A 25,173-nucleotide genomic window follows, 5' to 3' on the forward strand; every position below is an offset into this window, starting at 1 on the left:
CTGTAATGTGCATAATATATTTGCTTGAAGACAGCCATGTACTGCACAGCTTTGGCTCTAGTTGAATCTGAATTCTAACCAAATTCTCTTTCCAGAGACGAACAGCTGCTCCAGTGAAGTCACAGCTTGGAGCCAACACAGTAGACGTGTTGTGGCTATCAAGGATGTGGGTGTGGGGGAGACAGTAGCTTTGTAAAGCTAGTTCTTTTTTTTTCAGAGCCAGGAAAATGCGATTGGGAAGGCCAGAGAGAGAGACTGGTGAGAGGGAAAGAGATTCTTCCCTCGCAGAATGGGAGCAAGGAGAAGGCAGAGTGATACGATCAGCATCTCTTATATGAATGCTCTCCAAGGGAGGTAGTGTACAGTGTAGGAGTTGGTCTTGAACTTCATATACTGTGTGTAATAGATAAGCATACATCTGTACAGTAGCTGAAATGGACTGGCTTACCTGAAAATGCTTTGCTTTTGGATTCTGTAGCTGTGTCGTGATGAACAGAGATGATGTAGGCATTTACATGTTATCATTTTGATTGCTCTGTGTGTGCACATTCCCTATCACATGTATCCTTGCACACACTCAGAATCAGAGGCATTTGCTTTGCACTCTGAACTTTCTGGAGCTTCTGGAGGGCTCATGTTTTGCAGCATTAGACAAGTACCTATGCGGGTGACCATTCAGCTTCTTCTGGAGAGCTCTGCTCGTGCCAGAGGAGCAAGTATCAGCCAGCTTTTCTCAATCTTTGTAGACATTTGTTGATGAGGACCAAGCCTTTGAACTGTTGGCTGTCCTTTGGAAATCAAGGAGTAACCCATTTGGTAATGGGTAAAGAAAACAAGTCCAGTGGTTTTCACTGCTACAGAAATGGAGCGTAACACCCTGTAGTTGCCCATCTTAACAAATAGGAGATGAAGTGACTAGAAAGGGCTGGAGAGCAGGAAGTGAGGAGGAAAACGACGAGCTTTAACTGCAGAGAGAAGATGGTTTGCACCATTGCAGCAACTTTTTCCACTTCTGTTTTTGCCCTGTAAGGTTTGTTTTTCCCTGTTTCACAGCAGCCAGGCTCTTCCTCCTGTCCCGCTCCATGCTCTGCTTGCTCCGTCTGTGTGCTTGTCTTCTGATGTCAGTTACGCTCTTTGATTTGTAATGGGGAACTACACTGTCTTTTCCTCTGCCACTTCCTCCGCCAGTGCTCGGAGCCCCTCAGTGCAGAAGGACTGGATTTAGCCACGGAAGAGCAAGCATCAAAGCAATCTCTTAGGGCGCTGTGAGACAGCTGGCGTTTGAGAAATAAGGGGCAATGAGGAGCAATGTCTTTGGGGATCGTAACAGGCAGCCATTAGGCTCATTTGTGCTCCAAGTTTTGACAGAAAGATAGCCACTATTAAGTGAAACCACTGTATTTCATCATTTTAGAAGCTGGGAAGGTCTGTGAACACTTCTCCATTCATTTAATCAGCCTCTTTGGCACTTTTCCTGTGCTTTGGATGTGCACACATGTTCACATGCTTACCCCACCCTCTTTCTTAAACCGTTTGGTCCTGACTTAACCGACTCATCCGGGCTTGGGATCAGTCCTAGCAGTGCTGAATGGATTTGCTGTCAGAACACAGGAGCTGTCTTGCAAAGGCCCAGAGGTGGTTTTCCCTCCAGGCAAAAGGTGATGGAGTTGAGATTTTCTGAGGCAGTGCATGGTTTTGAGAATAGAGTTGTCTGGTAATCTTTTTTTAATTAAAGGACTGGGGACTGTATTAACTGTTGGAAGGTCTCAGGGTTTGTTCCAACTGAAACACTTTCTGTAGGAACGTAGCAGAATTTACATCAAGTAATGTTTTTCCAGTTTCAGCAGGAAACCTGACCTGCATATCCATGTCAGGGCTTGACATGGATCTCACACAGCTTTGGATGCCCTACCTGCATGACTGATTTCCAGCTTTCTCTTTTGATTTGTTTTCTGTTGCTCTTTGGTTTTGCAGGGAAAATAGAGATCAGGTCTCTGGATGTTAGTAGGGCCAGCCTGGAAGGCACTGTGTCAGCCAAGTAGTTCTGCTCATGCTGTTTTATTCATGGATTCATGAAGGCTCTGCTGCCTTCACTTGCTATTGCCACAGGGGGCATTTGAAACCTGTCCTTGACAGGCCTCAGTGTTAAGAGGAGTAAAAGCAGCTTTTGAGAGCTAGTGCAAGGGCCGAGGGAGGGAATGGACTCTTCTATATACCGCATGGAGTCCCTTAGTATTTCTGTGTCATTCCACAGCTCTCTATTGCATGGAGGGGTTTTTGTTTGTTTGTTTTAGGTTTTGTGTTAAGGAAAAGGCCATTCTTTGAACCTTGGCTTTCACACATGCTGGTTCTTCTCTTGGAAATGATGGCTTGCCTCTGAGCTGCCTCAGTCTGTCAAGCATAGGAAGAGACAGGGAAGCCAGGGGACAGCTGGGCAGACTTCACGAGGCATCTGTCACATCAAATCACCCAAGCTTCCTGAAGTGGGTCACTAACTCAGCTGGAGTCCACAGTGATACACACGAGGTCCATTCAGCCTTCAGGCTAGCTCTGGCATGTGCAGGCAAAAGGGAAGTTGTGGGGAAGAGGAGCATCTGCGGGGCTGTGGTTAACTCAGGATGACACTGTACATGGCTAGGATGTGCCCTTTGCAGCCTTTTGGAACTGGAAGGGTTCTGGGCAAAGAAATGGGGAAAACCTTTTTGGCCTTGCTTCATGTCAGGTGCTGAGGACTAGTATTACAGCAGTCTGGACACTTCAGAGACCATGCAGGAGGAAGGCCAGTATGCAGCGACCTTTCAGTTTCCCCAGGTCCCAGGATTATATTTCATTAAGTGAACTTCTTAGTTCCAGGCCAGCTTTGGGGGTCTTATCAGACTCTGGGGCTGCAGAAAACTTTTATGACCCCGTTTCTTCAAGATTAGCATTGCCTCTGTATGCCCATGCCACTAAACTCTGTAGGAAGTTGCTTCTGAAAGTATTTGTGTCTGTAGGAAGCAGCCACCAGCTCAGTTAAGCACAGACTGGTTCTTTGCAAATTTTCTTTATCTTCCCTCTTTTCCAGCCCAAGTAAAGTCCACATCTTGTGCATGGCAATAGGTGGGCCTTGGGAATAGTTCATCCCCTCTGAGTTCCTATTAATCATGCTTCCAACTATTACTGTTACATGAATAATGATTACTGATACTGGTTATTCCTTCACTTTTATTAAGTGACATTTTTGTTTGCATTTTACTAGATGGCTTATTGGCTTTAGTTTTGTTCATATAGTAGCTTCTACTTTCCTGTCAGCACCAACTTCATTGCCTGGGGTAGTGATTTTTGGCTGTTCAGAAGTGAATATATGAAAAGGTGTCCATTTAATTATAAGTATCTCAGGATAAATTGCCTGCATGCTCAGCTGAAGAGGTTGTTCCTCACTGCAAATTATCTTTCCTGCTGTGTGTCCATTTTCGCTGAGAAGGTGGGACCTAGTTCTGCACTAGCATGTCTGTCTTCTTACCCTCATTAGGCATTTATGCTTTTTTCCTTATGTGCAGGAAGAGGATTTTTGTAAGAAATCTAAACTCTGACTTTAAAAGAAGCACTCTGTAAGCAGTGGAAATAATAAATCTTAAAGTCCTGTATATTTGGCTCTTCCCAGATGAATTCCTTGAGGTCTGGTAGGGTTTTCATGGTTGGATAAATGTGGTGATATGGAATCCTTGTGTGGGTTCCCATATATCTAAAAGGAAAATGAGTTGATTGAGTTTTCTCTCCAGAGATCCTCATGTAATAGGAACTAATTTTTCTATCTGTCTGCCTATTTCCAGTATAATTGTTAGAACTTGAAACTGCTGCTTTCTGCCAAATTTGGTAGAAATTGACCATTTGGCTTTCAAGTTATTAGGTGAGAGCAGACAGGAAGATGTGAGCACAGAGCACGTTTGTCTCATTTCTTTAGCAAGCCAGGCTCAGAGGTGTAGTTATGAAGTATACCTTTTACCTTGTTGGTCTTCCAGGGTGGATGAAATATAAGGCCATCCATGCAGACAAACAAGGCATGGAATAGCTTTCAATCACAAGCTTGCAATGGATTAAAACAAACAGCTAAAAACTGGAAGACTTCGGCATCTTTTAAACTTGTGTGTGTGCCCTGAGCACCTGAGTGTTTTCACCCCATTAGTTAGAACCTGCTAGGCTTGCTTATAATGTAACTTCTATAATGTGCCCCCTTAATCTGTTTGCAGCAGCTTCCTGCTCAGATGATGAAAGCATCTGGACTTCCAGTAACGTGCACTTTCAATTAATACTATTTGTAGATCAGTTGGGTATAGGGAAATAGTGTTGCCCGACTTCTATGACTCCCCGATTTGTACGCTGGAGTCGCTCTGTATCTGCTTGTACTGCCTTCCTTCCTCTTGTGGAGATAGGATGCCTGTTGCTTTGCCCTCCAAGAGCCTGCAGCATTCCCAATGCATCCATTCCACCTCACTCTGCCTCCCGCTGTCGTTGGCTGAGGCCCGCTGTGCTGAACACAAGTCTGTTTTTCAGTAACTGTTGTTCCCAGAACTCAGCAGGCTGAAAGGAGGTGAAAAGCAGATAAACACCAGAGTTCAACAACCGGCTGAACACAGCAGAGCACACACGTTATGTCCACCCCCAAATCAGATAGATTAGAAGAGGTTCCTGCCCTAGGACTCAAAGCAGACTCGGGCAGGACAGCACCAGTATGAGGTGAGTGCAGTTACAGGGACCTTTGCAGGTTTTCTGGCAACTGGCTTTGCACAGGCCTCAGGAGGCAAGTGTGATTCTTATCTTTTCTAGCTTTTACTGCAGCACGACTCCCTTTGTACCTCTTGATCTGAGCTGACACTCACCCTTTCTCTGTTACTCTCTTGCTCTGAGGCAGGCTGCTCCTTTTGTTAGCTACCCTTTGCAATGCAGTGGGCAGCAACATCGTGCTGCAGAAAATGTATGGGAGGATCACGTCCCCTGACTTTCCAAATGTCTACCCAAACCACAAGGAGAGAATCTGGAATATTACTGTCCCCAAGGGATATTCTGTCCGCATCTACTTCACTCACTTCAATTTGGAGCTGTCCTACTTATGTGAATATGATTATGTGAAGGTATGTGCATAGATGTGTGTGTATGTGACAGGTTAAGTTCTTTAAAACTGTGTGTATGTGATGCTGTTCAGGACCAAAATAACAGTTGTAAGCTGTAGGTTTCAATCAGCTAGTAAAGTTCAGGCTCAGTTGATTTATAAAGGATATGTTTGCTGAGGCCCACAGCACCAAGAGACAGAAGTGACTGTCAGGTTGAAATATCTGAAACTTAATTTTTTTGATGTCAAGAAAATGTTGGTCATCCTGTCTCATAAAGGAAGAAGATTGAAATTTTGCCCACAATAATATTTGTGAATGCTTCACTTAACAGGCTTACTCCAAGAGCTTCATTTGATAGTTACAGTGTGTGATTTAGGCTAGCATTTATTGATGTACACAGAACATAATGAGAGATTATAAATGTGTAAGTCATAGTCTAAACAAGATACTAAGCTTGTCAAAAGGTACACTTGCTACATGCTTTTGTTAGCTAATGTGGGGAATAATGGCAAGAAAAAGAGATACTGGCTTTTGGAAATGTTTGAAAGGTTTGTATTCCACATACTAGCGTGTGCTCTGGCCTAGACAACTTGATAATTTTAAGCCACATAACCTGTACTCATTTTATGGTTTAAACACTGCATCAACAGCACTTTTGAACCTTGTAGAGCCAGGTCAGACAGCTTTGTTCCCCTTTGAGATGATCTGGCTTCTGTGGTTTAACAGGGGAAAGATGCTTCTGTTTCCCCTAATCCACGTTGTTGTTCTTCTCATTTTCTTTGGGCAGATCAGAGTACTTATTTTGATAGAGTTGTTATACCCACAGTTTTATCACTACCATGGACTACATGAATTCCATGTATCAGAACATTTATCTTGTACTAAAATAATATAAATGAAGGGCAGAGACTGGAATAAGTGAATCATAGAGCATGTGAGTCATTAGTTTAAAAAGCTTTTTATTATACGTTTGAAGCTGTTAGTGCATTAAGACTTTTTACCTCATTTGTCTTCGATTTTGTCTTCAGTCAAGTCTCCTACACACTAAGATCTGACCATCTTTGAGAGGACAAGTTTGAGGAGCAAAATGTACAGAAAACAAAGCATGGTGCTGGTAGCCCAGGCTGACCTCACCGCTCTGTGAGGCTTCTGAAAGAAAGAAGGGAGACAAAATTATAGACTTAAGTCACAGAGGACAGGGAAATCCTCTTTTACATGTCACTGGGTCTGGATTGACCTCCAAAAGCCACTTCTGAGAGCATCCAAGTGTGGAAGTATCCCAAGCTTCCTTTCACACACCCACAAACGCATGCTTTCCAGAGGGCATGGAAAAAAAGGCTTATTCTGGTGTGCTGGCATCGTGGGATGGAGGTGCAGGAGGGGAAGTTTGTCAGGACTTACTGCCCTGATGTCAGTTTGCATTTCAGACATCTTTGTGCTAGCATGCCATGGTGCATGCAGCTGCTATCCTTGAGCAGGGTGGATGAGCATGGTCAGACCTCCTTTGCCATATCCCATATGGGATCTTGTGGAGCACTGGCCACAAACTGAACAAATTGAGCAAGAATTTCTTCCCCTTGCATGGCAGCCATGGCAGAGGTTAGGGAGAGCAAAGCTGCATGGTGAGTTGATTGCCTTGTCCGTGTGCTTTGCAGCTGAGCTCTGGTGGGAAGACCTTGGTTACACTATGTGGAAAGGAGAGTACAGACACTGAGGAGGCACCGGGCAACAAGACATATCTCTCTGTTGACAACAACCTCATGGTGACGTTTCGGTCTGATTACTCCAATGAGAAACCGTTCACAGGCTTTGAGGCCTTTTATGCTGCTGAAGGTAAGAGACTAGCCCCTCTTTGTAGCTGGAAGAGCCCCAGCTGTGGTGGGGTTGTTGCTGCTTTGGGCCAAGTCTTGGCTGTTGGTGTTGCTCATATGGTGAAGAAAAAAAACAGGAAACAGCCACCAAAAATAAACAAGCCAAACTTACTGTAAACAGGAGTGGCTCAGGCCAGACACAGTGTTGTTAAAGTTGTCAGTTGCCTAACGTTGCTATATTTCACTTGCTAGATATTGACGAGTGCAAGCAGCTGTATGACGGTGAGCCCCTCTGCAATCATCACTGTCACAACTACCTGGGGGGCTACTATTGCAGCTGTCGCATTGGCTACACACTGCATGCAAACAAAAGGACATGCACAGGTGAGCCTCTGCTGCGCTGAGAGATGCTTTCCTACATGCAACACCCACTTAGATCCAGTGCAGACAGCCTCAAGATTGAGGCTGCTTTTTTTGATGTCGTTGCTTTTAACAGCCCTTGTAGACCTTGTGTGGTTAGAAGGACATGCAGAGGGTTGGTCAGGGCTGTGAGCAGAATGTCTGGTTTGTAGAGTGCATTTCAGCTGATTGTTGTTCTTCAGGATGCTGTATGTCACAATAAAATGGTATGTTGGTGTGTGGCAGGTTCAGAAGAGAAGCCAGGGACTGGCAGGGTGTGAAAGAAATTGCTTTTGGTCACTCCTTAGGCAGCATCCACCTGTGGGTAGGCTTTAGAGAGGTTGAATGGAAAAGAAGAAACCTGTTTTCCAATGCCCAGTCCAGGTGCTTCAAGCTTCAAGGCTGCCAGTGCTAGCAGGGCTGGCTGCACGACATATCCTCTGCCTACGGAATACTGAGCATTCTGGACCTGAGTTAGTAGATGACTTGGAAAGACTAACAAGTTGCCAAGTCAAATGGAGAAAGAGTTTGCTTGTATTTCCCAGGGGAACACAGACTGGGAAGCAATACAATCCCCATATCGCTGACACCAGATACAGTCATCCACTCATTAAGTGGGAGGCAAGGCCAGGCACAGCTCTGTTGCTCAGGAGGGCACGCAGCGTGAAGTGTACCTGGGTTATTCCTGTCTGGCTCCGCTGCTCTGTGCCCACCTGGGGAAAGCAAGCTTAGCTGTTGGCAGGTAGCAGGTGTCTGTCTGAATCAGTGCAATGATCGACACCTCAGGATTCACTTTATCTGCAGCAAACATGTGCAAACACATGGTGCTGGATTCATCCTTGATGAGTACAGCTCTGCCCACCTGGAGTTGAATCCTGTCTGGAAAGAACCAGCACTCTTAACTGCTCACTAAATATTGTCAAAGGTAGCAGCGCTTTCTTTGAGCTCCCCAGTGCCAAAAGGCACAGTTGGATGTTGTTTCCACTGCTGAAGGCCACCTTGGCATTCACTGTTTTAAACACTCTCCAACCTTGGCTGGCTGGTTCTGATTCAGGATTGAAATTCTGTTTGCATCTCCAGTGTTAGAAGAGATGCATTTGCTGTTCAGCCTCCCCTTCCTAGTGCTGGCTTTTAGCAGAAGCAGTAGGCGAGTTTATTAGGCTCTAAAGCTTTTCATGCAGAGGTGCAAAGCAGTGGCTGTGAACTGGCCGCTCTGCTCGCAGGGCTCCGTTGTGTGGGGTTGTGTCCCCGCTGCAGTGCACACAGGGCGGCGGAGGGAGCTCCTGGGCAGGTCTGTGCTGCTGGGTAAGGCAGGCACAAGGGGAGTGCGGTGGGGCAGCTGCTGGGCTGGAACTTGCTCGTTTCAGAGGCTTTCATATGCAAGCAGTGAAGGTGGGCTGAGAAAAGCGAAGTTTTCTGTAAATCACCTCCATGAGATGGGAGCCAAAAATGAAAAATTTGACCTCATGTGAGTAGGCTGACATTGACAGGCTTCTTTTTTCTTTCTCCTCTATTTTCCAGCATGAGATAATTACACTTCTCACTTTGGCAGAGGTGGAAATACGGGCTGGGAAGAGCTGGTTTGTCCTCCCTCCTGTCCTGCCGGTAGCTGTCGCAATCCATGAGAGTCCAGTCTGCACTTGCTCTGTACCTTGTATGTCTTTGGGTTTGTTACCTTTCAAATCTGCCTCAAGGAGACAATAAAGAGGCTGTGCGTTGTTGAAAGCTCATGGCATCCTTGGGGGTGTTCGTTTTCTTGCATTTCTCCTGTGTCATTAGGGAAAGAAAAATGTAGATAAGGCAGAGGGTGAGAAGAAAGAAGCCAATGTGAAGGGCCCCAGAGCATCACTTAGATCCAGCTCTTCTGCTTGACTGTTCTGGAATGCTCCAACTAGAACACAGCACAAACTACGCATTTGTTCCCTCCGTATTCCTTTTAGATCTTGTCTGCTCCCGCATTTGTATATTGAACCTATTTATATTCAGAGCCTTTTCCCTGTCGGGAAAAGTTTGAATTTTTTTCTGAATTCTACTTTTGTGACTCTGGCCATATATCCATCTTTGGGATCCTTACCTTGTTGCTAAAATTCATTCTGGTGAGTCTCCAAGTTCAGTAAAGTCCTGAAAATATCAGGAAAAAAAAAACAGCTTAGGAGAGGCCTGATGTCTCGCCTTTGTGGAGGGAAAGCAACAGTGTCCTCCCCAGAACAGACACAGTGCAGGAATACCCTTCTTCAGTGCAGCTGTTTGTGGCACTGACGGATCCTTTCCCAATGCCTCAGGGCCTTTCCTGGCTCTATATCTGTACCCATCTGCTGTTCCGTTGAAATGTGCCCGTTTTGAGGCAGGGAGCATCTTGCAGTGGGCTGGGAGAGCACCAAGCTCGGTGCTTGTCAGTGACTAGAACCCCCAGCCCCAGTGGAGCTAACGTGATGATAATTGCAAGTAGGAGGTTAACAAGGCAGAGCTGAGCAGCTGCAGGTGAACTACTATAAACCAGGCTTTGTTTAAAAAGCTCAAGGGATTAAGGATCATTAGTCAGTGAACATCCCTTTATTTCTGCAATTTAATAGGAGTTGCTTTAATTATCATTTATGAAGCTTCATTTTTCCAACCTCATCTCTGCTCTTCAGCACCTGGATTGTAACTGAGGGCAACGTTTCTCCAAGTGAACGTGGGAGGCAAGATGGATCTTGTTGGTGAGATATTTAACTCGCTTCAGGTCACTGTGTTTGCAAGCTTCTGTGTCACCTTGGACAAGTGACTTGATACCTTTCCTTTGAGCATCTGTCTGTGAACTGGAAGGTAACATCACTGCTTTGTCTTACTGGGAAAGATGCTTAGTAAGACCCACAGAAGGCAGAGGCTGCAGAGAACTGATTTGGGGATGGAGTGGCTGTGCGGGTGATTGCTGAGACTTATTCCTCCTGTATCTTGTTTGGAAGCTGCTTCCTGGTCACAGTAGATTTGTGATCAGAGCATGACTGAGTGATGTGATTTGTGACCTGCCTTTCATTAGGGACCTAATGAGCCAGTAACAGTGGGCTTGCAGGTTTTCAGGGGGTCATTTTTCAGAGTTCAAGTCTCTGGCAAACAGCTTACTATGATTATAATAAAATGCAACCTAAGCATAATTGAGCACTCTTTGGGCAGCATTAAAGCTTGGACTAAGAAGTCTGACAGTATAAAAGCTGGGAGATGGTGGAAATTATTTAATCCTTTTGTGCTGGCTAATTTATGATTTTCTTGCTTGCAGACCTGGGGAAAAAATATTGCTCTGATAAAGGGAGCGCTCTATGCCCGCATCCAGGAGGTATTCAGGGGAAAAGGGCCCAATATAAGCTGTTTCATCTTCAAGCTGCAAAATCCCTTGAGTCTAGCACAGAGTATCTTCTGTCAGGTCAGCTGGTTTTTGCTCCTGTGGCTACAAGTCAAGAGAGTTTATTGGTGATGACTCATATTTTCCCAAACTGTGTTGTAAAAATCTCCTGTCAAAATTACAAAACTGAGCTTGAAGGGGCCAGATGTAATGAAGCATGAGGAGCTTAGTCTCTTTAGTCCTTCAAAACAAGGTGAAGGCCCCTTCTCTAATACAGCAGTGCACTGTTCTTACCATGTGTTCTATGAGAATGTGTAGGACTGCTGGCATGGTGGTACTTGTTGGTGCATAAGCACCAGGTGGATGATCACTGCCATGTAGAACTGCTCCCTAACACCTGGTCTCTGCTTTAAGGAGGCAGCTCGGAGCAGTTCTGCTGTGTGGACATTGGCAGGATCGGACTGAGGATCCCCCAAGTCTGATGTCCTGCCTTTGACATGGGCCAGCATCGTACATGTCAGTGGAAGACATAATTCAGTAAGTGATTTTAAGTGTTCCGCCTCATAGAAGCGTAGATATGGTGCAGTATAGCTTGTGTTGTCTATATCTTCCATAGCTTATGGTGAATTTATGACACTAGCTATAAGATAAATAAATGTGTATGTAGAAATACTAAGCTTAAAATTTTTATTTCATGTAGCAGCAAGTTGCACAGAATAATTTTATGCCATTTCTCAATCCTTGGTATCAGATTTGTATTCTTTGGCCCTAGATTTCATTAGTGGTCCCTTTTCCCTTTTGGTGTAAGAGAAAGTAAACATCCTTTGGAAACTGTAGTGGTAGGTTATATGTAGTGTTTCTCTGTGTCTGCAGACTTAAATATATTTTTGTGTGTGTGTGCATATGCATTCCCACACAGTGGCCTTTTCACCATTTCTCTATTAGATGGGTTTTATGCTGAAATTTCATTTAATGAAATTCCTTTAAACTTATGGTTCAAAATGAAGCTAAGGTGGTAATTATGGTAGGGTATAATGAATAGATGCCAAGGTGATGTTCCCTTCTACCTCTGAGGTTATTACAACAGCACTGGAGCTTGTCTGCCTAAGTATTGCTTGTGTACAGAGTAGCTCTGCACCCTGGGAAAAACTGCTCAGCAGGGAGTAAGGAAGGATTCTGATGCAGAGTTAACAGAAAACTGGAGATTTTTAACTTCCTAATGATTGCAGCAGGGAACTACGGGTGTAAATGCAGTGCTCATTAAATTGTGGCTCATATGGGTGAAACTTCATGCTGAGTCTTTATCCACACCCAAGGATTTTTTATTTTCGTTCCTGTCTTTTCCTATAATTGCCTCAGACTACCCTATAGGGCTGTGCAACAGGGGTATATATTAGTTATGTGAGAAAATCTCAGTCTTGAGAGATTTTTTTTTTTTCCTCCAGTACCTCCTTGGGAGCCCCAGCCTGCTAAGGCTGCCTGAGGAGCAGGTTCTGGGGGCGGTTCTTAGCCTGGCCGTGCAGCAGAAGGAAGGAACCATTTGAGTGGGGCCGCACAGCCCGTGAGGAGGCCGCGAGCTCGGTGCGTCAGAGCGGTGCTGTAAGCAGCAGCTCAGGAGAGCGCACCGAAAAACAGGCTTTATTCTCACATCGCCATCAAAAGCCACCGTACTTTGAGGCACGGTCTGAAATTAAAGCACATGCATTTAGCTGGGAAGGATGAGGTAAAAGCAATTAAGGAAAAAACCCACTCACTGATAATCTTCTACAAGTATAGCACAAAAGGAAAAGATTTAATTTCCATTGTAGCTCAACTGATTTTTGCTGGTGTAAAGCGGTGTGCTATTAAGCTAGATTAGGTAGCCAGAACCTCCAGGTGAATTAGTGACGCTTTCTCTGCTACTTTGAACATTTCAAACAGCAGTTAAAAATGGGGAGACTGTTCAGCTTCACAGGATAGGACTTTATAATGTATGTTTTAACTGTTTTAGGTTATCTTTCAAGCAAAGCTGACAAAGATAGAGATTAAGACAATGAATTCAGAATAGAGCACAGGCAGATGTGGCTTGTGTGTAAGTCACTGTGCTGATGGGTAGGTTTATGTCAAATAAAAGCAATTGTTCATAGTTGCGTGGGAAGATGGGCAGAGAGATAGTTTTAAAATTTTAACTTGTGCTAAAAGAAACCTAAATGCATCATTACTTCTATTGTGTTACTGTAGGTATGCTAAGAGCCATACAAATATAAAGCAAAAGGATGATCCCTTTCTCCTTTTCCCTTTCCTTTCCAAGGAAATGATCATGTTGGAATATTTCCTACAGCAGCAAGTGGGTCCATTCTATAGATGTAGGATAGAAACAGGATTGAAGCAAAAGCTTAGAATCTTGGATAGCAAAATCCAAAGGTTTAGCTAAGAGTCAGTAATGTTCATTTTATCATTCACAACTCAGACCCTTTCCATTAATATCGCAACCTTAAACCCTATGGTCTATTTTAGGTGATAATCTGTAATTAATGACTGGAAAATGGCATTTTCATTGATGGAGGTTAGCATGGTGTGTTTGAGGATACAATTCCAAGTCAATTTCCCTCTTGCAATTAATTTAGCATCACAGTAGTGCAAAATATGCCAGTGTTATCAGCCAGTCTAGCATTCCCCATCAATTAAAGGATTGCTCATAGAGCTTTTGCAGCACATTATAAAACCTTTGTTCCCAGCTGATCAAAGCAGCACTTCACAGTGATCAGATGCTGTCAACAAGAAGAGATCCTCAGGGCACTTGTGGCAGTTCCTTCTTGCTTCTCTTCAGCAGGGAGTGTTTGCGGCTCCGATTGTGTTGGCAAGAGGCACAGCTGGTTTTGCTCAGAGAATACAATTAGGTTCTAAATGTCTGGCAACGATAGCGTTATAGAGAGATGCATTCAGAGGCTTCTGGAATTGAGAAGCTGATAGCTATCCTTGGTACTCTGTGCGCTCTGGTACAGCAGACAGGCTGCAAATTTAACACCTCAGAACATTTCTGATAGCTTCCAGACATGCTCATTTCTGACCTCCAGTCCTGTGACCGTTAAGATGATGCTTTTCCACGCCGTCCTTCGCTGCACCACTTGTGAGATAGGAACATAAGTAGCTGTTGCATAATGCTGGTGCCCTAATCCTTCCACAACAGAGACAGGGCAACTTTCTCAGCAATGAAATGTGTGAGACTTTCAGTGAGGCGTTTAATCTGTGGCTCCAAAGCTTCCTTTAAGGGATAGACCAGTGTAGAAAAAAATCCACTACCTTTACATAGTACAGGTGGACAGAGTTAATTAAGCTATGATCATTTCTGTTGTTTTTCTTCTAGACCAGTGTCAAGAATCTATTTCTCACTAAAAGAACTGACAGAGCCACCAGCCCTGATTATCCAAAAGTATCCTTGTGCAGCTACAGTATCCAGGTGGATCACGATGGAATTTGTGGAGACCTTTAATGTGGAAAAACACCCAAAGAGTTGTGTCCCTTTGAGGTCCTGAAGGTAAGCTGAGGTTTTACTGCCTTTCATCACAGCCTTTGTGAGAGAGGACCAATTCTTTCTTTTACTGCGTACTTCTCAGACTGTGTCTCGAATCACTCATTTGCAGATGTATCTTCCAGTGTGTCTCCTCATTCATTTCTTCTTCCCCTTATGCGCTCAGAAGTTTTGTTTTTTATTCTTTATTCACTGCTTTACTCCTTCGGGAAATTCACCTCAACACAAAAACAAATTTACACATATGTGTGGTGATTTGAAAGGTTTCCAAGTTTTATTCCATCCTTAAACTAGTGATGCCAAGAGAATCAGGTAAATCTTTTGGATTCACTTTTCTATCTGTAAAAGAGACCCGATGTTTACTTCCTAGGAATTGCAAAGCACTGAGGATGCTTGGATATAAGGTACTCTGTGAGTGATGAGCCAGCACCTTAACCACCTTTGGAAGAAAGCACCATACAAGTTTACTTACTTAGTGGGGAGAGGCATTGTATTAAAATTAGTATGTTCTTCCATAAGCTTAGTGAGGGAAGAAGTAATAAAAAAAAAAAAAAAAAAAAAAGACGTCTCTTTCTTTTCAGATTAAAATGTGCCAAAGTTTGGCCCATTCTGTAGAAAGACTTTGCCTGCAAAAATGAAGACACAACAGTATCATAAATATGGCTTTCAGGACTGATATCTCTGGAGCATGCACTGCTTAGAAGATGAAACACACAGCAGAAGGTAGGTACAAGGTCTCTTTTTAGTGCTTGGGTCCAGACTACTCCCAGAACTGCATTCTGGAAAGGTCTGAATAGCAACCAAGTAGATAAACAGCAATTTCATACTTAATTTTCAGTGTTGTGCCTACTAAGCACTGCAGTAGTTTACATACTAAAGCAGAGTTTAGGAGAGTTCCAGTACAAGAGCTGATCTTACAGGTCATCTCTGTTTCAGACAGAGATTGTATTTTAGGGAGCAAGTTTCCTTTGGGTTGGTAGGGGTTCTGGTGTGTGTTTAGGCAACAGATCTACTGGGCTTGTGCTGCCCACATAACCAGAGCAGCCAGCAGGGAGCTGCACACCGTTGATGGGAGAGCAACAGTGAGTTTGCAGTGTTCCCTCTTACTCTGAGTAGCTGTAGATTGGTGTCTGCGTGAGTGAAACAGTGCAGAGAGGAGGTGGAGATGGGGTGGAGGGGTTCTTATTTGTTTTCTTTTCCCATAAGAACATTTAGCAGTAAATAATGAAGTGACTCTGGAGGGGACTTCCCTGATGTGCTGCGGCTTTGCCGTGCGCCAGTCCTGAAGCACCACCCCATGGTCGCACCCCTCCAGTGCAAGCACCCTGCATTCTGAGCAGCCCTGCACTGTCCTCCTGCTAGAAGTAGGTGACTCTCAGCCTTACCGGACTTAATTTCTCAGGGATTAAACACAGAGGTGCCATTTCTCATTACCAGCTTGTGTTGCTCACTATAATTACGAGGCATATTCAGTACTCTGAATTTGTTAGCAATTGTCTTTCCTTTGATATCCCCCTCAGAGAATTATGTTTCTGTGTACATATGCCAGTGCTGATGCTCTTTGAACATTACTGCTTAGAGATTTGCCTGTAATTAATGTTGGAAGAAAAGAATGATTTTACAAAAGATTTTAGTGTTCCACAAGATCAGTGTAGCAAGAATTTTTAATGTTCTTTCATTTGTTACTGCATCCCTCCAGGGAAGTTAAAACTTGGGTCATTCCTGCTGAATGAGCATTTCACATTCAGTTTTTAATAGCATTCTGCTTCTCCGTAAGCTGTTTTGGAAGATAATCTCAGCTCTGTGTGTTTACAGCAAAATTTCCAGATCACAGATAGGCCTTTGTGTTTTAAAAGGAACACAAACTTAGCAAGCAGTATAAAAGCACGCTATCATAACTGTATTGTACTCTTAATTTTATCTACCACAATTATTTTCTCATCTAATTTGATAGTTACACAAACAGCAAGTGTGTGTAACTTAGAAACCCAGAACCACCAAACAGATGTGAGGCTTAGTATTTAAGAGGATATGGTATGAAAGGTATGTGTGTATGGAAATAGATTCGGGGGGGCTGTCCTCTAGGTTTGGGTTTTGCTGCTCTGTGCCATCTTTCCTGGCAGATGAGTGCTGGAACTGCTACGTGAACCCCTGGCCAAGTGCATCAGGAAGTCAAATGCTAATATTTGCAAATAGGAAAATCTCATAAAGCAGTAGTCTTATAAAGCCAGTGATAGAGGTGGCAGTGTGAGAAGTATCTTCCTTTTTGCAAGGTAATTGTGCCTGCTTGTCAAAGCACATTCTGTATTTATAGTATGTTTTAATTTCTGCTGTTCTTTAAAAGTAACAATTTTAATAGCACTTTTTCTTGTTTCTCTTTTAGTATGTGTAAGTTGATGAAGAAAAACAAACACCTGTTTCATTATAGTGTTTGGGGCTTTTTTGGTAACTCATTTTCCACAGGGAAAATGAAGGGCCTAAAATTTTATGATACCCACAGTTTGGCTGCCACTCCTTAGAGCTGGTTTTGTTTTCATCTCTTAAATTGTTTACCCTTTAAAAGATGTCTTGTCTTATCTGAAGTTCTCCACTGTTGTTGGCATGAGAGATTAAAGCCAGAAACTCATCTGTTTTCCTTGGAAACAGTAAAAAAGCTGTCTCTAGCTTATTTTATTTCCTTCTTGAAGAAGCAATTTCATAAATGACTCTCTTACTGCCTTTTAAGTGTTTGGCTCTGGTGCTGGCAGAACAGTTAAACTGCTCCAGCAGCATTTGAAGAGAGACCTTTACTGCAGAGTACTAGTTTGTGGGATTTCATAATTCTAAAAGACTGACTAGGGGAAGAAACACTTCACAGTTTAAAAGCCTAATTGTTAATTGTTCCTCTTATATTTTAGATTAGAGTGCCTCTATATTCCAATTGCCCTAATTTACATTCAGAATAAATACACTTGCTTCTCAGAGCCCACATTCCTTGGCAAAACTGTGCCTCTTGATTACAGAACTTTCAGAAAGCCTGCATGTTATACTGACTAATGAAAATTGTACTCTGTATCAAACAGATTCACTCGCAAGCAATTTTACTATCCCAAAACAATCTAGGAATTACATTTAGGCTTATTAACCTATTTTTTTTTTTTTACCCATGAGAGTTTATCCGAGAGGTAACGTTCTTCACTGCATTTATTGTTTTGCAGTTTGTGGAACATGGAAAAAGAATGCACATGTATAGATGGAGGAACAAGAGCCAAGCCTGGAGAATTTCCCTGGCAAGTGATGGTAATTACAGAGCATGGAGGATTAGGAGGTAGTTGGCTTTTGTGTGACAACTGGGTTTTAACAGCTGCTCGTGCTGTAGTTGATCAAAGAAATGCCTTAGCTTTGAGGATTAAATTGGGGGGTTCAATCAGACATTCTATTCACTATGAACAAGCCTAGGCACAATAAATTTTTATTCTTGAAGGTTATAGAAATGGTCTTGTCCGTTTTAACAGTGATACTGCCTTAATTAAGCTGTAGCATAAATTCTCAATTAATTAGTATGAATATTGCCTACCTTCTTGTTGACCAGGTAAAGAAGAAAGATTGCAAATGAGAACACGTAATGCATGAGGTGGATCTAGTTTACTACTGTTTCTGCTTGATGACTACTCTATTCAGTATCGAGTTTACAGCTGCATATGCAAATAAATCACGTAGTGGAAAACCTCTCCTGCTGCCAGAGAACAGGCCCTGTGCTGGGGTGGAGAGGGACCAAACACACTTGTCACAGGCACCAGGGAACACCATTTGTTTCCTTAGATGCCCAGCCCTGCACTTAACTTCTATGTTAAGTGTAGGCACAGCTGTAGAGCTGAAGGACTTGTCAGCAGCAAAACACAAGAGTTTTATATAGAATAAGCTTTCACCTTAAAATGTATAAACAGAGAATAAAAATACAAGCTTTGTCAGTACATCACCTGACAACAGATCATCAGGACTAATAAAGCTCCTATAAAACGTATTTTTACTAAGCATGCCCAAAGTAAATATATCCCCTTATTTTGTAAGATTCTCATTTTTTGCATCTTACTTCCACTATTAAGGTAAATCTAGAAATTCAAGTACAGAATATGAAATCTTTTCTTCTTTTTTAAAAAAGAGACTCAACACTTGCATATGGTGTCAATAGTATTTTATTTACTTATAAACACTAGAATATGCAAAGCAGTTAAATATTACTAAAATTTGAAAATACTTTCAAGACTTTGGGGAATTGTGCTCGAGAGTCAGGGTACACTAAAATTATTAGCGCAGACTACTCAGTGCTGCCAACCAGCCTCTTAAGACCTAAACCTGGACTTACATAGTTTAAATAAAAATAAAGCCATGCTAATCACAAGAACTTACCATAAAGTTCCTTGCAGGGATGTCACAGTTAGCCTTTGGAGGTCCCAAATATCATTTTTAAGTGTTACTCAGCAGAAGTAGCTGGTAATAGTGCAAGTGCTAAAATGCAAAATTCACAGATGGTACAGAGTTTGGAAATTATTCTGATTTAGGTGCAGAAAAAAAAAATCCAAGCAACTTTTTTTGCAGTGGGATATGAGCAAATGTGTGATTTTTTTTTTTTTCTCCTGAGTGTTTACAGCCTCTCTTTATACATTTATGATGTGCATGAGACCCACATGTTTTATTAGTAGTGCAATTCAAGGGGAAAACTACTCATAATGCAGTTTTAGCCACTCTTTAGATGCTCTTCTATTCACAAGCCTTAGTATGCAGTCATTGAGATCTGACTTGAAAGTTTAAGAGCAACATTTAAATACACTGTGTAGATACCATGCTCAGAATTCACATGGCTACAGCCTCGTACTATGGTTTATAAAAACTCATCAAGCTTCCCAGGGTTTCAAGTCCATGTAGGTTAAATGATTCAAGACCATCCTTCTCTGAGAAGAAACAGCTTCTTGTTTGCAACTTCCAAAAAAGTTTATTACAAGTGCAGACAAGACTTCTGTACATTAGCTAATGCTTTATTTAGCTGAAAAAAAAATCCTCTTGCACCTAGTTGTAAACATGGGTCAATCATTTTCTTCTGGGCTACAAATGCAGCAGAACCAAGCTTCCCTCGAGTGGGCTGGGCTAAAAATACAGTCACAGGTCATTTAAACATACGTCCCCAAAGGAGATGATCTGGACAGAATTATACCTGACAATAAGTGTTTGCTTTCCCCTCTTGTCAATCAAGTCCCACCCCATCTCCACAAAGAAAAAAAGAAAAATAAAAAACAAGAGCAGCCCCCCCAACACACTTTCCTTGGTAAAGATGTAATCTGTAGGGAACTGCTTACCATTCTAGGTGCAGACACCCAAACTTGTGGGAACTGGATTTTAGGTATGTACGTATCACTGAACAGTGCAAAAATACAGTGGATTAAAGGTGGGTGTCAGGTACATGATGGATGGTGGCTCCGTTTGACTTGTCAACTTTTAAAGCATGCTTATCTGAAACAAACTGAATTACTGCAAAAAACTTTACAGAAGTTCATCTCAAAAGGGTAAAATTAATTAACTGCTATGAATTCTTTGCATTCAGGGCTGCAAAACAAAGACACATATTACTTAAATCAGTTTTATTTAAGAATTTCCTACAATGACAAATCTTATTAAAAAGCATCCAAACACAGAACTTCAGCAAACAGCATTCTTATGGATATCTTACAGACAGTGGAACTTACACCCTTAGGAGGCACAGTGAGCTCGCTAGTGATCTCTGCTACAAGAGCTACTGCAAAGCACACCACAAGCTCAATGTTCTCATCACAAACCCCATCATCTTCAGTTCACGTTACCACACTTACATATCGTTAACAGAAAAAAAAAACACACACCATACAGCATTCACAGCAGTTGACATAAGGGAAAAAAAATACAAATATTCATTTCACATAACACATTCAACTAATTGATTAACTAGGTATAAAACCCACTTAAAAGTCTTCCACATGTGGATGTCCTTTGGATGCAATAAACACTCGTACTTTATTTGCTATCATAGCTCTCTGCACACTCTCTCACCAAAGCCACAGGATTGAGAGACATCTCGCCAAGTAAAATAAAATCCCAAAATGCACCACCAGGTCTCTGCACGCGCTCTCTCCTTTATCTCGCACATACCAGCCCTCTCATGCCTCGGCACCACCAGCAATCCCACACAAGGTTTCAAAAGTTCAAACAGCCTTCTGGTTCCATCTCACAGCCTTGCGTTCATAGCGTTGATACGACTCCATGAAATAAAGAGTAGCGGATAAAAATGGAACACCCACCGTCTAAGACGCAGCATGTGATGAAGTATTCTTGGATGAGAAAGCATGTAGACAGAAGTATTCCTAAGGCAGAGTATTTACAGCACTGCTTTCAATGAAGTGCTTCTTCCATACACATTTGAAATGAGATGAACTGTGGAGATTAAATGAAGCCTTCATATCATACTTTAGTATGAGGGGAGACAGTGTTAAAAAGAAAAATAAACAAAAATGACACTGTGTTCTCCAACTGGGGCATTTGGAGAGTCTTATGGTGGGGATCAAATTAAAAACAGGAGGGAGAGAATGCTGTTTCTGACCAATGGTTTCCATTTTGAACATGCAAAGAATTCAGATAGCCGGGAAACAGGGGATAAAATTTTACAGGAGAAACCTTTCCTATCAATTGTAGTGTTGGTTTACCCATCAGGCAAACAGTAGTCCACTTCCAAACATTCAATATTCCAACAAATTATGTAACAAAACTTATAAAATTCCTTTAACCTTTCTTTTTACAAAAGAAAATGTCAAAAATACTGTTGAATATACTGCACATTGAACAAACTGATTTGGAAAACTTTAGTATATATGTAATTTACAGTATACTTACCATGAGTTAGAAAATTTTGATTTCCCACCACAGAGTCAGTATCAGAGCCCACCGTGTCTACATTCCCCAGCCTGACGACTTGGAATCCATACTCGAACCAAAGCCTCCGTTAAACCCGCTGCTAGAGCCTGCATTCGATGCCGAACCCCAGCCTATCGCTGCCCCAGAGCCGGAGCCGCCGTACGAATTATTTCCTGAGCTAAAGCCCTGGTTCTGCTCCCGCTGCATGTTGCCTTGAGGCTGGTTGTTTCCCGAGGGCCCGGACTGGTTCTGCTGGCTGGCCAGCATGCCCATCATGCCCCAGCTGCTCTGCAGCGCCGCCTGCGCGGCTGCCATCATGGCCGGATTGATGCTAAACGCCCCAAAGTTCATTCCACCCCCCATGTTGCTGCCCTGGTTGTTACCCAGGCCTCCCCCCCCGCCTCTGTTGTTGCCAAACCCCCCCTGGTTCCCAAAGCCTCCCGGATTACCACCAAATCTTCCACCTCTTTCTAACTGCCTATTGCTATTGTGCTTAGGTTCAGCATTGGATATATGTACGCTGATTCCTTTAATGATCAAGTCCTCTCCACAAAGAGATTGGGCAACCTATAAAAAATAAGGGATTCATTAAATAGAGATTAGACTTTTTTCTTCCCCTAATACTAGTAGTGTCAAGACAATAATAATATTAAAAGCACACCCACACACACAGTTCTGAGCAGATAGTTAACCTGCAAAGGAAGCACATGCACACTTATTCCAAGTGATTTATTTTCTCGTTCAGCACTGCCATAAACTGCACTATAAAGACCCGTACATACAACAGCATCTGAAGAGTGCAACCTTAGATGATTCAAGTAAATGAAACCAACCTACTACCACTGGAATTCTCAAGACAGTGGACAAGCGTTCCCGTTTAATTCTGAAATAATGCTTCATCAAGCTACTGAAACAGCTTTAAAAAGTTATATATGTACAAAGCTTATATATTTTAATACTTACCTGATCATCTGCAAATGTAACAAAAGCAAAAGCTCGGAAGGGTGTAGGAATGAAGACATCTACCACTTCTCCATACTGGGCAAAGAACTGCCGGAGCTCATCTGCAGTCATGTCCTCAGTGCAGCGCCCAACGAACACCTTTCTGCTACGCAAAGGTTCGTCGGGACTTTGCTGGATTGAGTTGGGGGGACGGAGGGGGAGGTATAATTAATGAATGAAAAGAAATAATCACAATTTTCTTCGAAAACAAAGTATGACCAAGATACTTTATCATAAAGGCCTCTTTTATTCTAGCCTTTTCTGAGGACTGAAAGTTTAGAAATTGAAGAGTTTCTAAGTTTTAGACTTAGAAATTTATGTTCAGAGAACGTTCTCGTACCCTGATACCAATGGAGAGGTGCAGCAGGGAAAAAGATGCAGGAGTAACAGCAGGAACAGTTACAAGCTATTCCCGAAGCAGAAGTATGTACTGCAAAACGGGACACAGCATTTTTCAGTACATACTGCGTCTGCTTATGTATATGCAGCAAGTATACACACAGACAGAAGTTTGGGTTGGATTTCCACTTCAACCAGATATCCATTCAGATGTTGGTCAATTTATCTATCTTGCCTGATTTATTCTCCATTATTTCTTGCAGACAGGTTACATGGGGATTGCTGGACATTAAAATATCATTATTTTCAAGTCTTCATCTGTACTTATTCCCCAGTGTAACTATCTGTTTTTCCAACACTTTCAATTCACTCTCTCTTCTTCACCCACTCACTTGTTGCACTTATCTTGCCCACTCATGGACGAAAACATTCAAGAGCAGATTACTGATCTGCTCATTTTATGCACTTGCACTTAATGCAGTGGAACTGCACTTGTTAATGTGCAAAATAAAATTAAAAGTACCTTAGAATTGGGAAGTTTGCAGTCACACCATCTTCCATCTATCATGTGTCGCTGAGACATTACTTTCACCTGTGTTTCGTAATCTGTAAACCGAACAAACCCAAAACCTTTCGAGTGGCCAGTTTTAATGTCCTTCTTAACCTAAGGGGAGGGAAAAAAAAAAAAGGCATTTTAGAAGATCACAACAGCAATGTAGACTTATATTTCTGACATACAACATGCTATTTATCAGTCATGTGCTAGTTCAACCTTGATGTTAACATCACTGGAAAGAGCATACAAAGTTTTGTTCAGCTCACTGTACGGGCCTACCATTTCTCAGAGAAATGACCCCAATATCATGTAACTAAAGCAGCGATGTGTGAGGCCTGTAAGTTTAAAAGTGCACTAATTAGGATGTAATTAGTATTAGCTTGACTTGAACCAAAGTATAAGCAGATCAGAATAGTACAAATAATAGCAGGTAATTTGTAATGCTGTGATGACGGTCAGACTCACTAAAGAAGCATTTTGAATTACCAGGTAAGCAACGTGACCAGAGGTGCAAAGGCATGTTCAGATCATGGAGGAAGATCCAAGTAACAAAGGAGAACAGAAGTTTACCAGGACCAGGTGAGAGCACCTCAGCAGCACAAGGGAACAAAATACCCCGCAGAAACAGGTGCAATAGCTTCAAATCAGCTCTGAATTTATACTGATGTTTGTCTTTTACTGGTTTCTTCATATAACTAATGTTATGAAACTGCAAGAGATTTTTTTACCTGCACCATCAGAACTTCACCAAATGTACTGAAATATTCCTTTAAGTCTTGCTCAGTGGTTTTCCAGGGAAGACCTAAGACTATTAAATCTGAAGTCTTCTGTACTGCTCGTTTCACTTTCACAGCTGATGATGCATCTGTTTCATCCATTTTTCTCTTATTATCTAAACATAGAGATGCAACTTAGAAATAATCCTCACAACTCTCAAGAAAGAAGCTTTCATTGATCATGAACAGCATGGTACAAGAATATAAAATGTGCTCTATAAAGCGTAAACTGCAGGAATGTGCTAGCTGCTGCTTTTCAGTATTATAACCCATGTCCAACTGTGCTGAAGTACAAGGAGAGAAGCAAGAAGAGCTGACTTGCACGTCCTACTCCAAAATACAATTTGAATTTGTAAAGTACCACCCAAGAGCATATTCCTAGGAGCACATGGAGAAGACAGGAGCTTTTAGCAAATGCATTTAATTCAAACTAAATTTCAACCAATTTCCTTTCATTCCTCTCAGTTCCTCTTTTTCAAGTCCCCTCTGCCCCAGATTTCTCTTTTTGGTACTTTTGACCTAAACTGCACCATGAGGAGAAGCATATGAGTGTGCAGAGATCTCCATACACAGCAGTCTTCAGGGTATCTCTTTATGAGTGTTTCCAAGTGTAACAACAAAGCTTGGTCACTTGAGCCCTTTGTAAAGCCACGCAGTTAAAAGCCAGTCTAACATCTGAAAGCTCGATGAAGTCAGATTTGCCCTGCGCACTATGTGCCTAAACTTTATTTATTTATCTAAAAGGGAGAGTTCAGCACAGCGCAAGCTGCTGCTGCACTACGAACACCGCGCGAAGGCCGGTTTCTCCGGGAAAGCGGGACGGACCTTTGGGGTAGTTGACGACGTAGACGAGGTTCCCCCAGCCGGCCTCGGGCGCGTGCAGGATGCCCTCGACCAGCCGCACGCCCCGCATGCACTGCGACACCGGGTTGCGGTAGCGCAGCCCGCAGGCGCCGGGGAACTGGGCCGTCACGGTGGAGAGCAGCACGGTGCCATCGTCCTCCGAGGGGATCTCGATGGGCTCGTCGTTCTCGTCCTCCGTCACGCGGATGTACTCCGACATCTTCCCGGCAGGCGCTAGGGGGGAACGGGCGTCAGCCGCGGCGCGGCACCTCCCGCTGTCGCCCTCGAGGCCGCTGGGCCCGCTGGAGCCCGGGCCCCGGGGTCGCCCCAGGCCGGCGGCCGCGGAGGCCCAGAGGGAAGCGGCCCCTGCCCCGCCCGAGCGGCCTCCAGGCGCGCAACGGCCTCGGCGGAGCCCCCAGCCCGCCCCGAGCCCGCCCCGAGCCCCGAGCCTGCGGGCGCCACTCACCGCGCTCGGGAACGGCCGCCGCCCGCCACTGGCTCCGCACAAAATGGCGGCCGCCGCTCTCCTCAGAGGCCGGGCCGGGCCGCGGGCCGACCCACTCCGCGCCGGGGCGGGGGGGATGAGCGCGGCGGGAGCGCGGCGGGGCC

At 43.3% G+C, this 25,173-nt stretch overlaps 2 protein-coding genes and 1 pseudogene across 2 annotated transcripts; 2 read left to right on the forward strand and 1 right to left on the reverse strand.

Annotated features, from left to right (window-relative positions):
* The first annotated feature begins 4,895 nt into the window (after positions 1–4,895).
* MASP2 (MBL associated serine protease 2) lies at positions 4,896–7,305 on the forward strand. The gene is made up of 3 exons (XM_010215400.2): positions 4,896–5,111; positions 6,746–6,923; positions 7,154–7,305. Exons 1-3 carry the CDS (start codon positions 4,953–4,955, stop codon positions 7,303–7,305), a joined length of 489 nt encoding a protein of 162 aa, XP_010213702.2. The 5' UTR covers positions 4,896–4,952.
* Positions 7,306–17,337: 10,032 nt separating this feature from the next.
* On the forward strand, positions 17,338–18,025 carry LOC104568502 (mannan-binding lectin serine protease 2-like; annotated as a pseudogene).
* Positions 18,026–19,730: 1,705 nt separating this feature from the next.
* Positions 19,731–24,793, reverse strand: TARDBP (TAR DNA binding protein). Its single transcript, XM_010215399.2, has 5 exons — positions 24,547–24,793; positions 23,674–23,837; positions 22,913–23,053; positions 22,012–22,182; positions 19,731–21,615 (listed from the first exon to the last, which is right to left on the reverse strand). The coding sequence occupies exons 1-5, from the start codon at positions 24,782–24,784 to the stop codon at positions 21,085–21,087; spliced, it is 1,245 nt and encodes a 414-aa protein (XP_010213701.1). The 5' UTR covers positions 24,785–24,793; the 3' UTR covers positions 19,731–21,084.
* Between the last annotated feature and the right edge of the window lie 380 nt (positions 24,794–25,173).

The sequence above is a fragment of the Tinamus guttatus genome, unplaced genomic scaffold (assembly GCF_059628265.1).
Source record: "Tinamus guttatus ecotype Peru unplaced genomic scaffold, ASM5962826v1 Tinamus_guttatus_pri_ptg000652l, whole genome shotgun sequence".
NCBI classification, from domain to species: Eukaryota; Metazoa; Chordata; class Aves; order Tinamiformes; family Tinamidae; genus Tinamus; species Tinamus guttatus.

Bases quoted from the DNA above. Each gene is read 5' to 3' on its own strand.
- MASP2 (XM_010215400.2), top strand. From the start codon at position 4,953: ATGTATGGGAGGATCACGTCCCCTGACTTTCCAAATGTCTACCCAAAC. The intron at 5,112-6,745 runs GTATGTGCATAG...TGTGCTTTGCAG, and splicing joins GTGAATATGATTATGTGAAG to CTGAGCTCTGGTGGGAAGAC. The intron at 6,924-7,153 runs GTAAGAGACTAG...TTCACTTGCTAG, and splicing joins GGCCTTTTATGCTGCTGAAG to ATATTGACGAGTGCAAGCAG.
- TARDBP (XM_010215399.2), bottom strand. From the start codon at position 24,784: ATGTCGGAGTACATCCGCGTGACGGAGGACGAGAACGACGAGCCCATC. The intron at 23,838-24,546 runs GTCCGTCCCGCT...CTCTATGTTTAG, and splicing joins CGTCGTCAACTACCCCAAAG to ATAATAAGAGAAAAATGGAT. The intron at 21,616-22,011 runs GTAAGTATTAAA...TATTTTTTATAG, and splicing joins TTACATTTGCAGATGATCAG to GTTGCCCAATCTCTTTGTGG.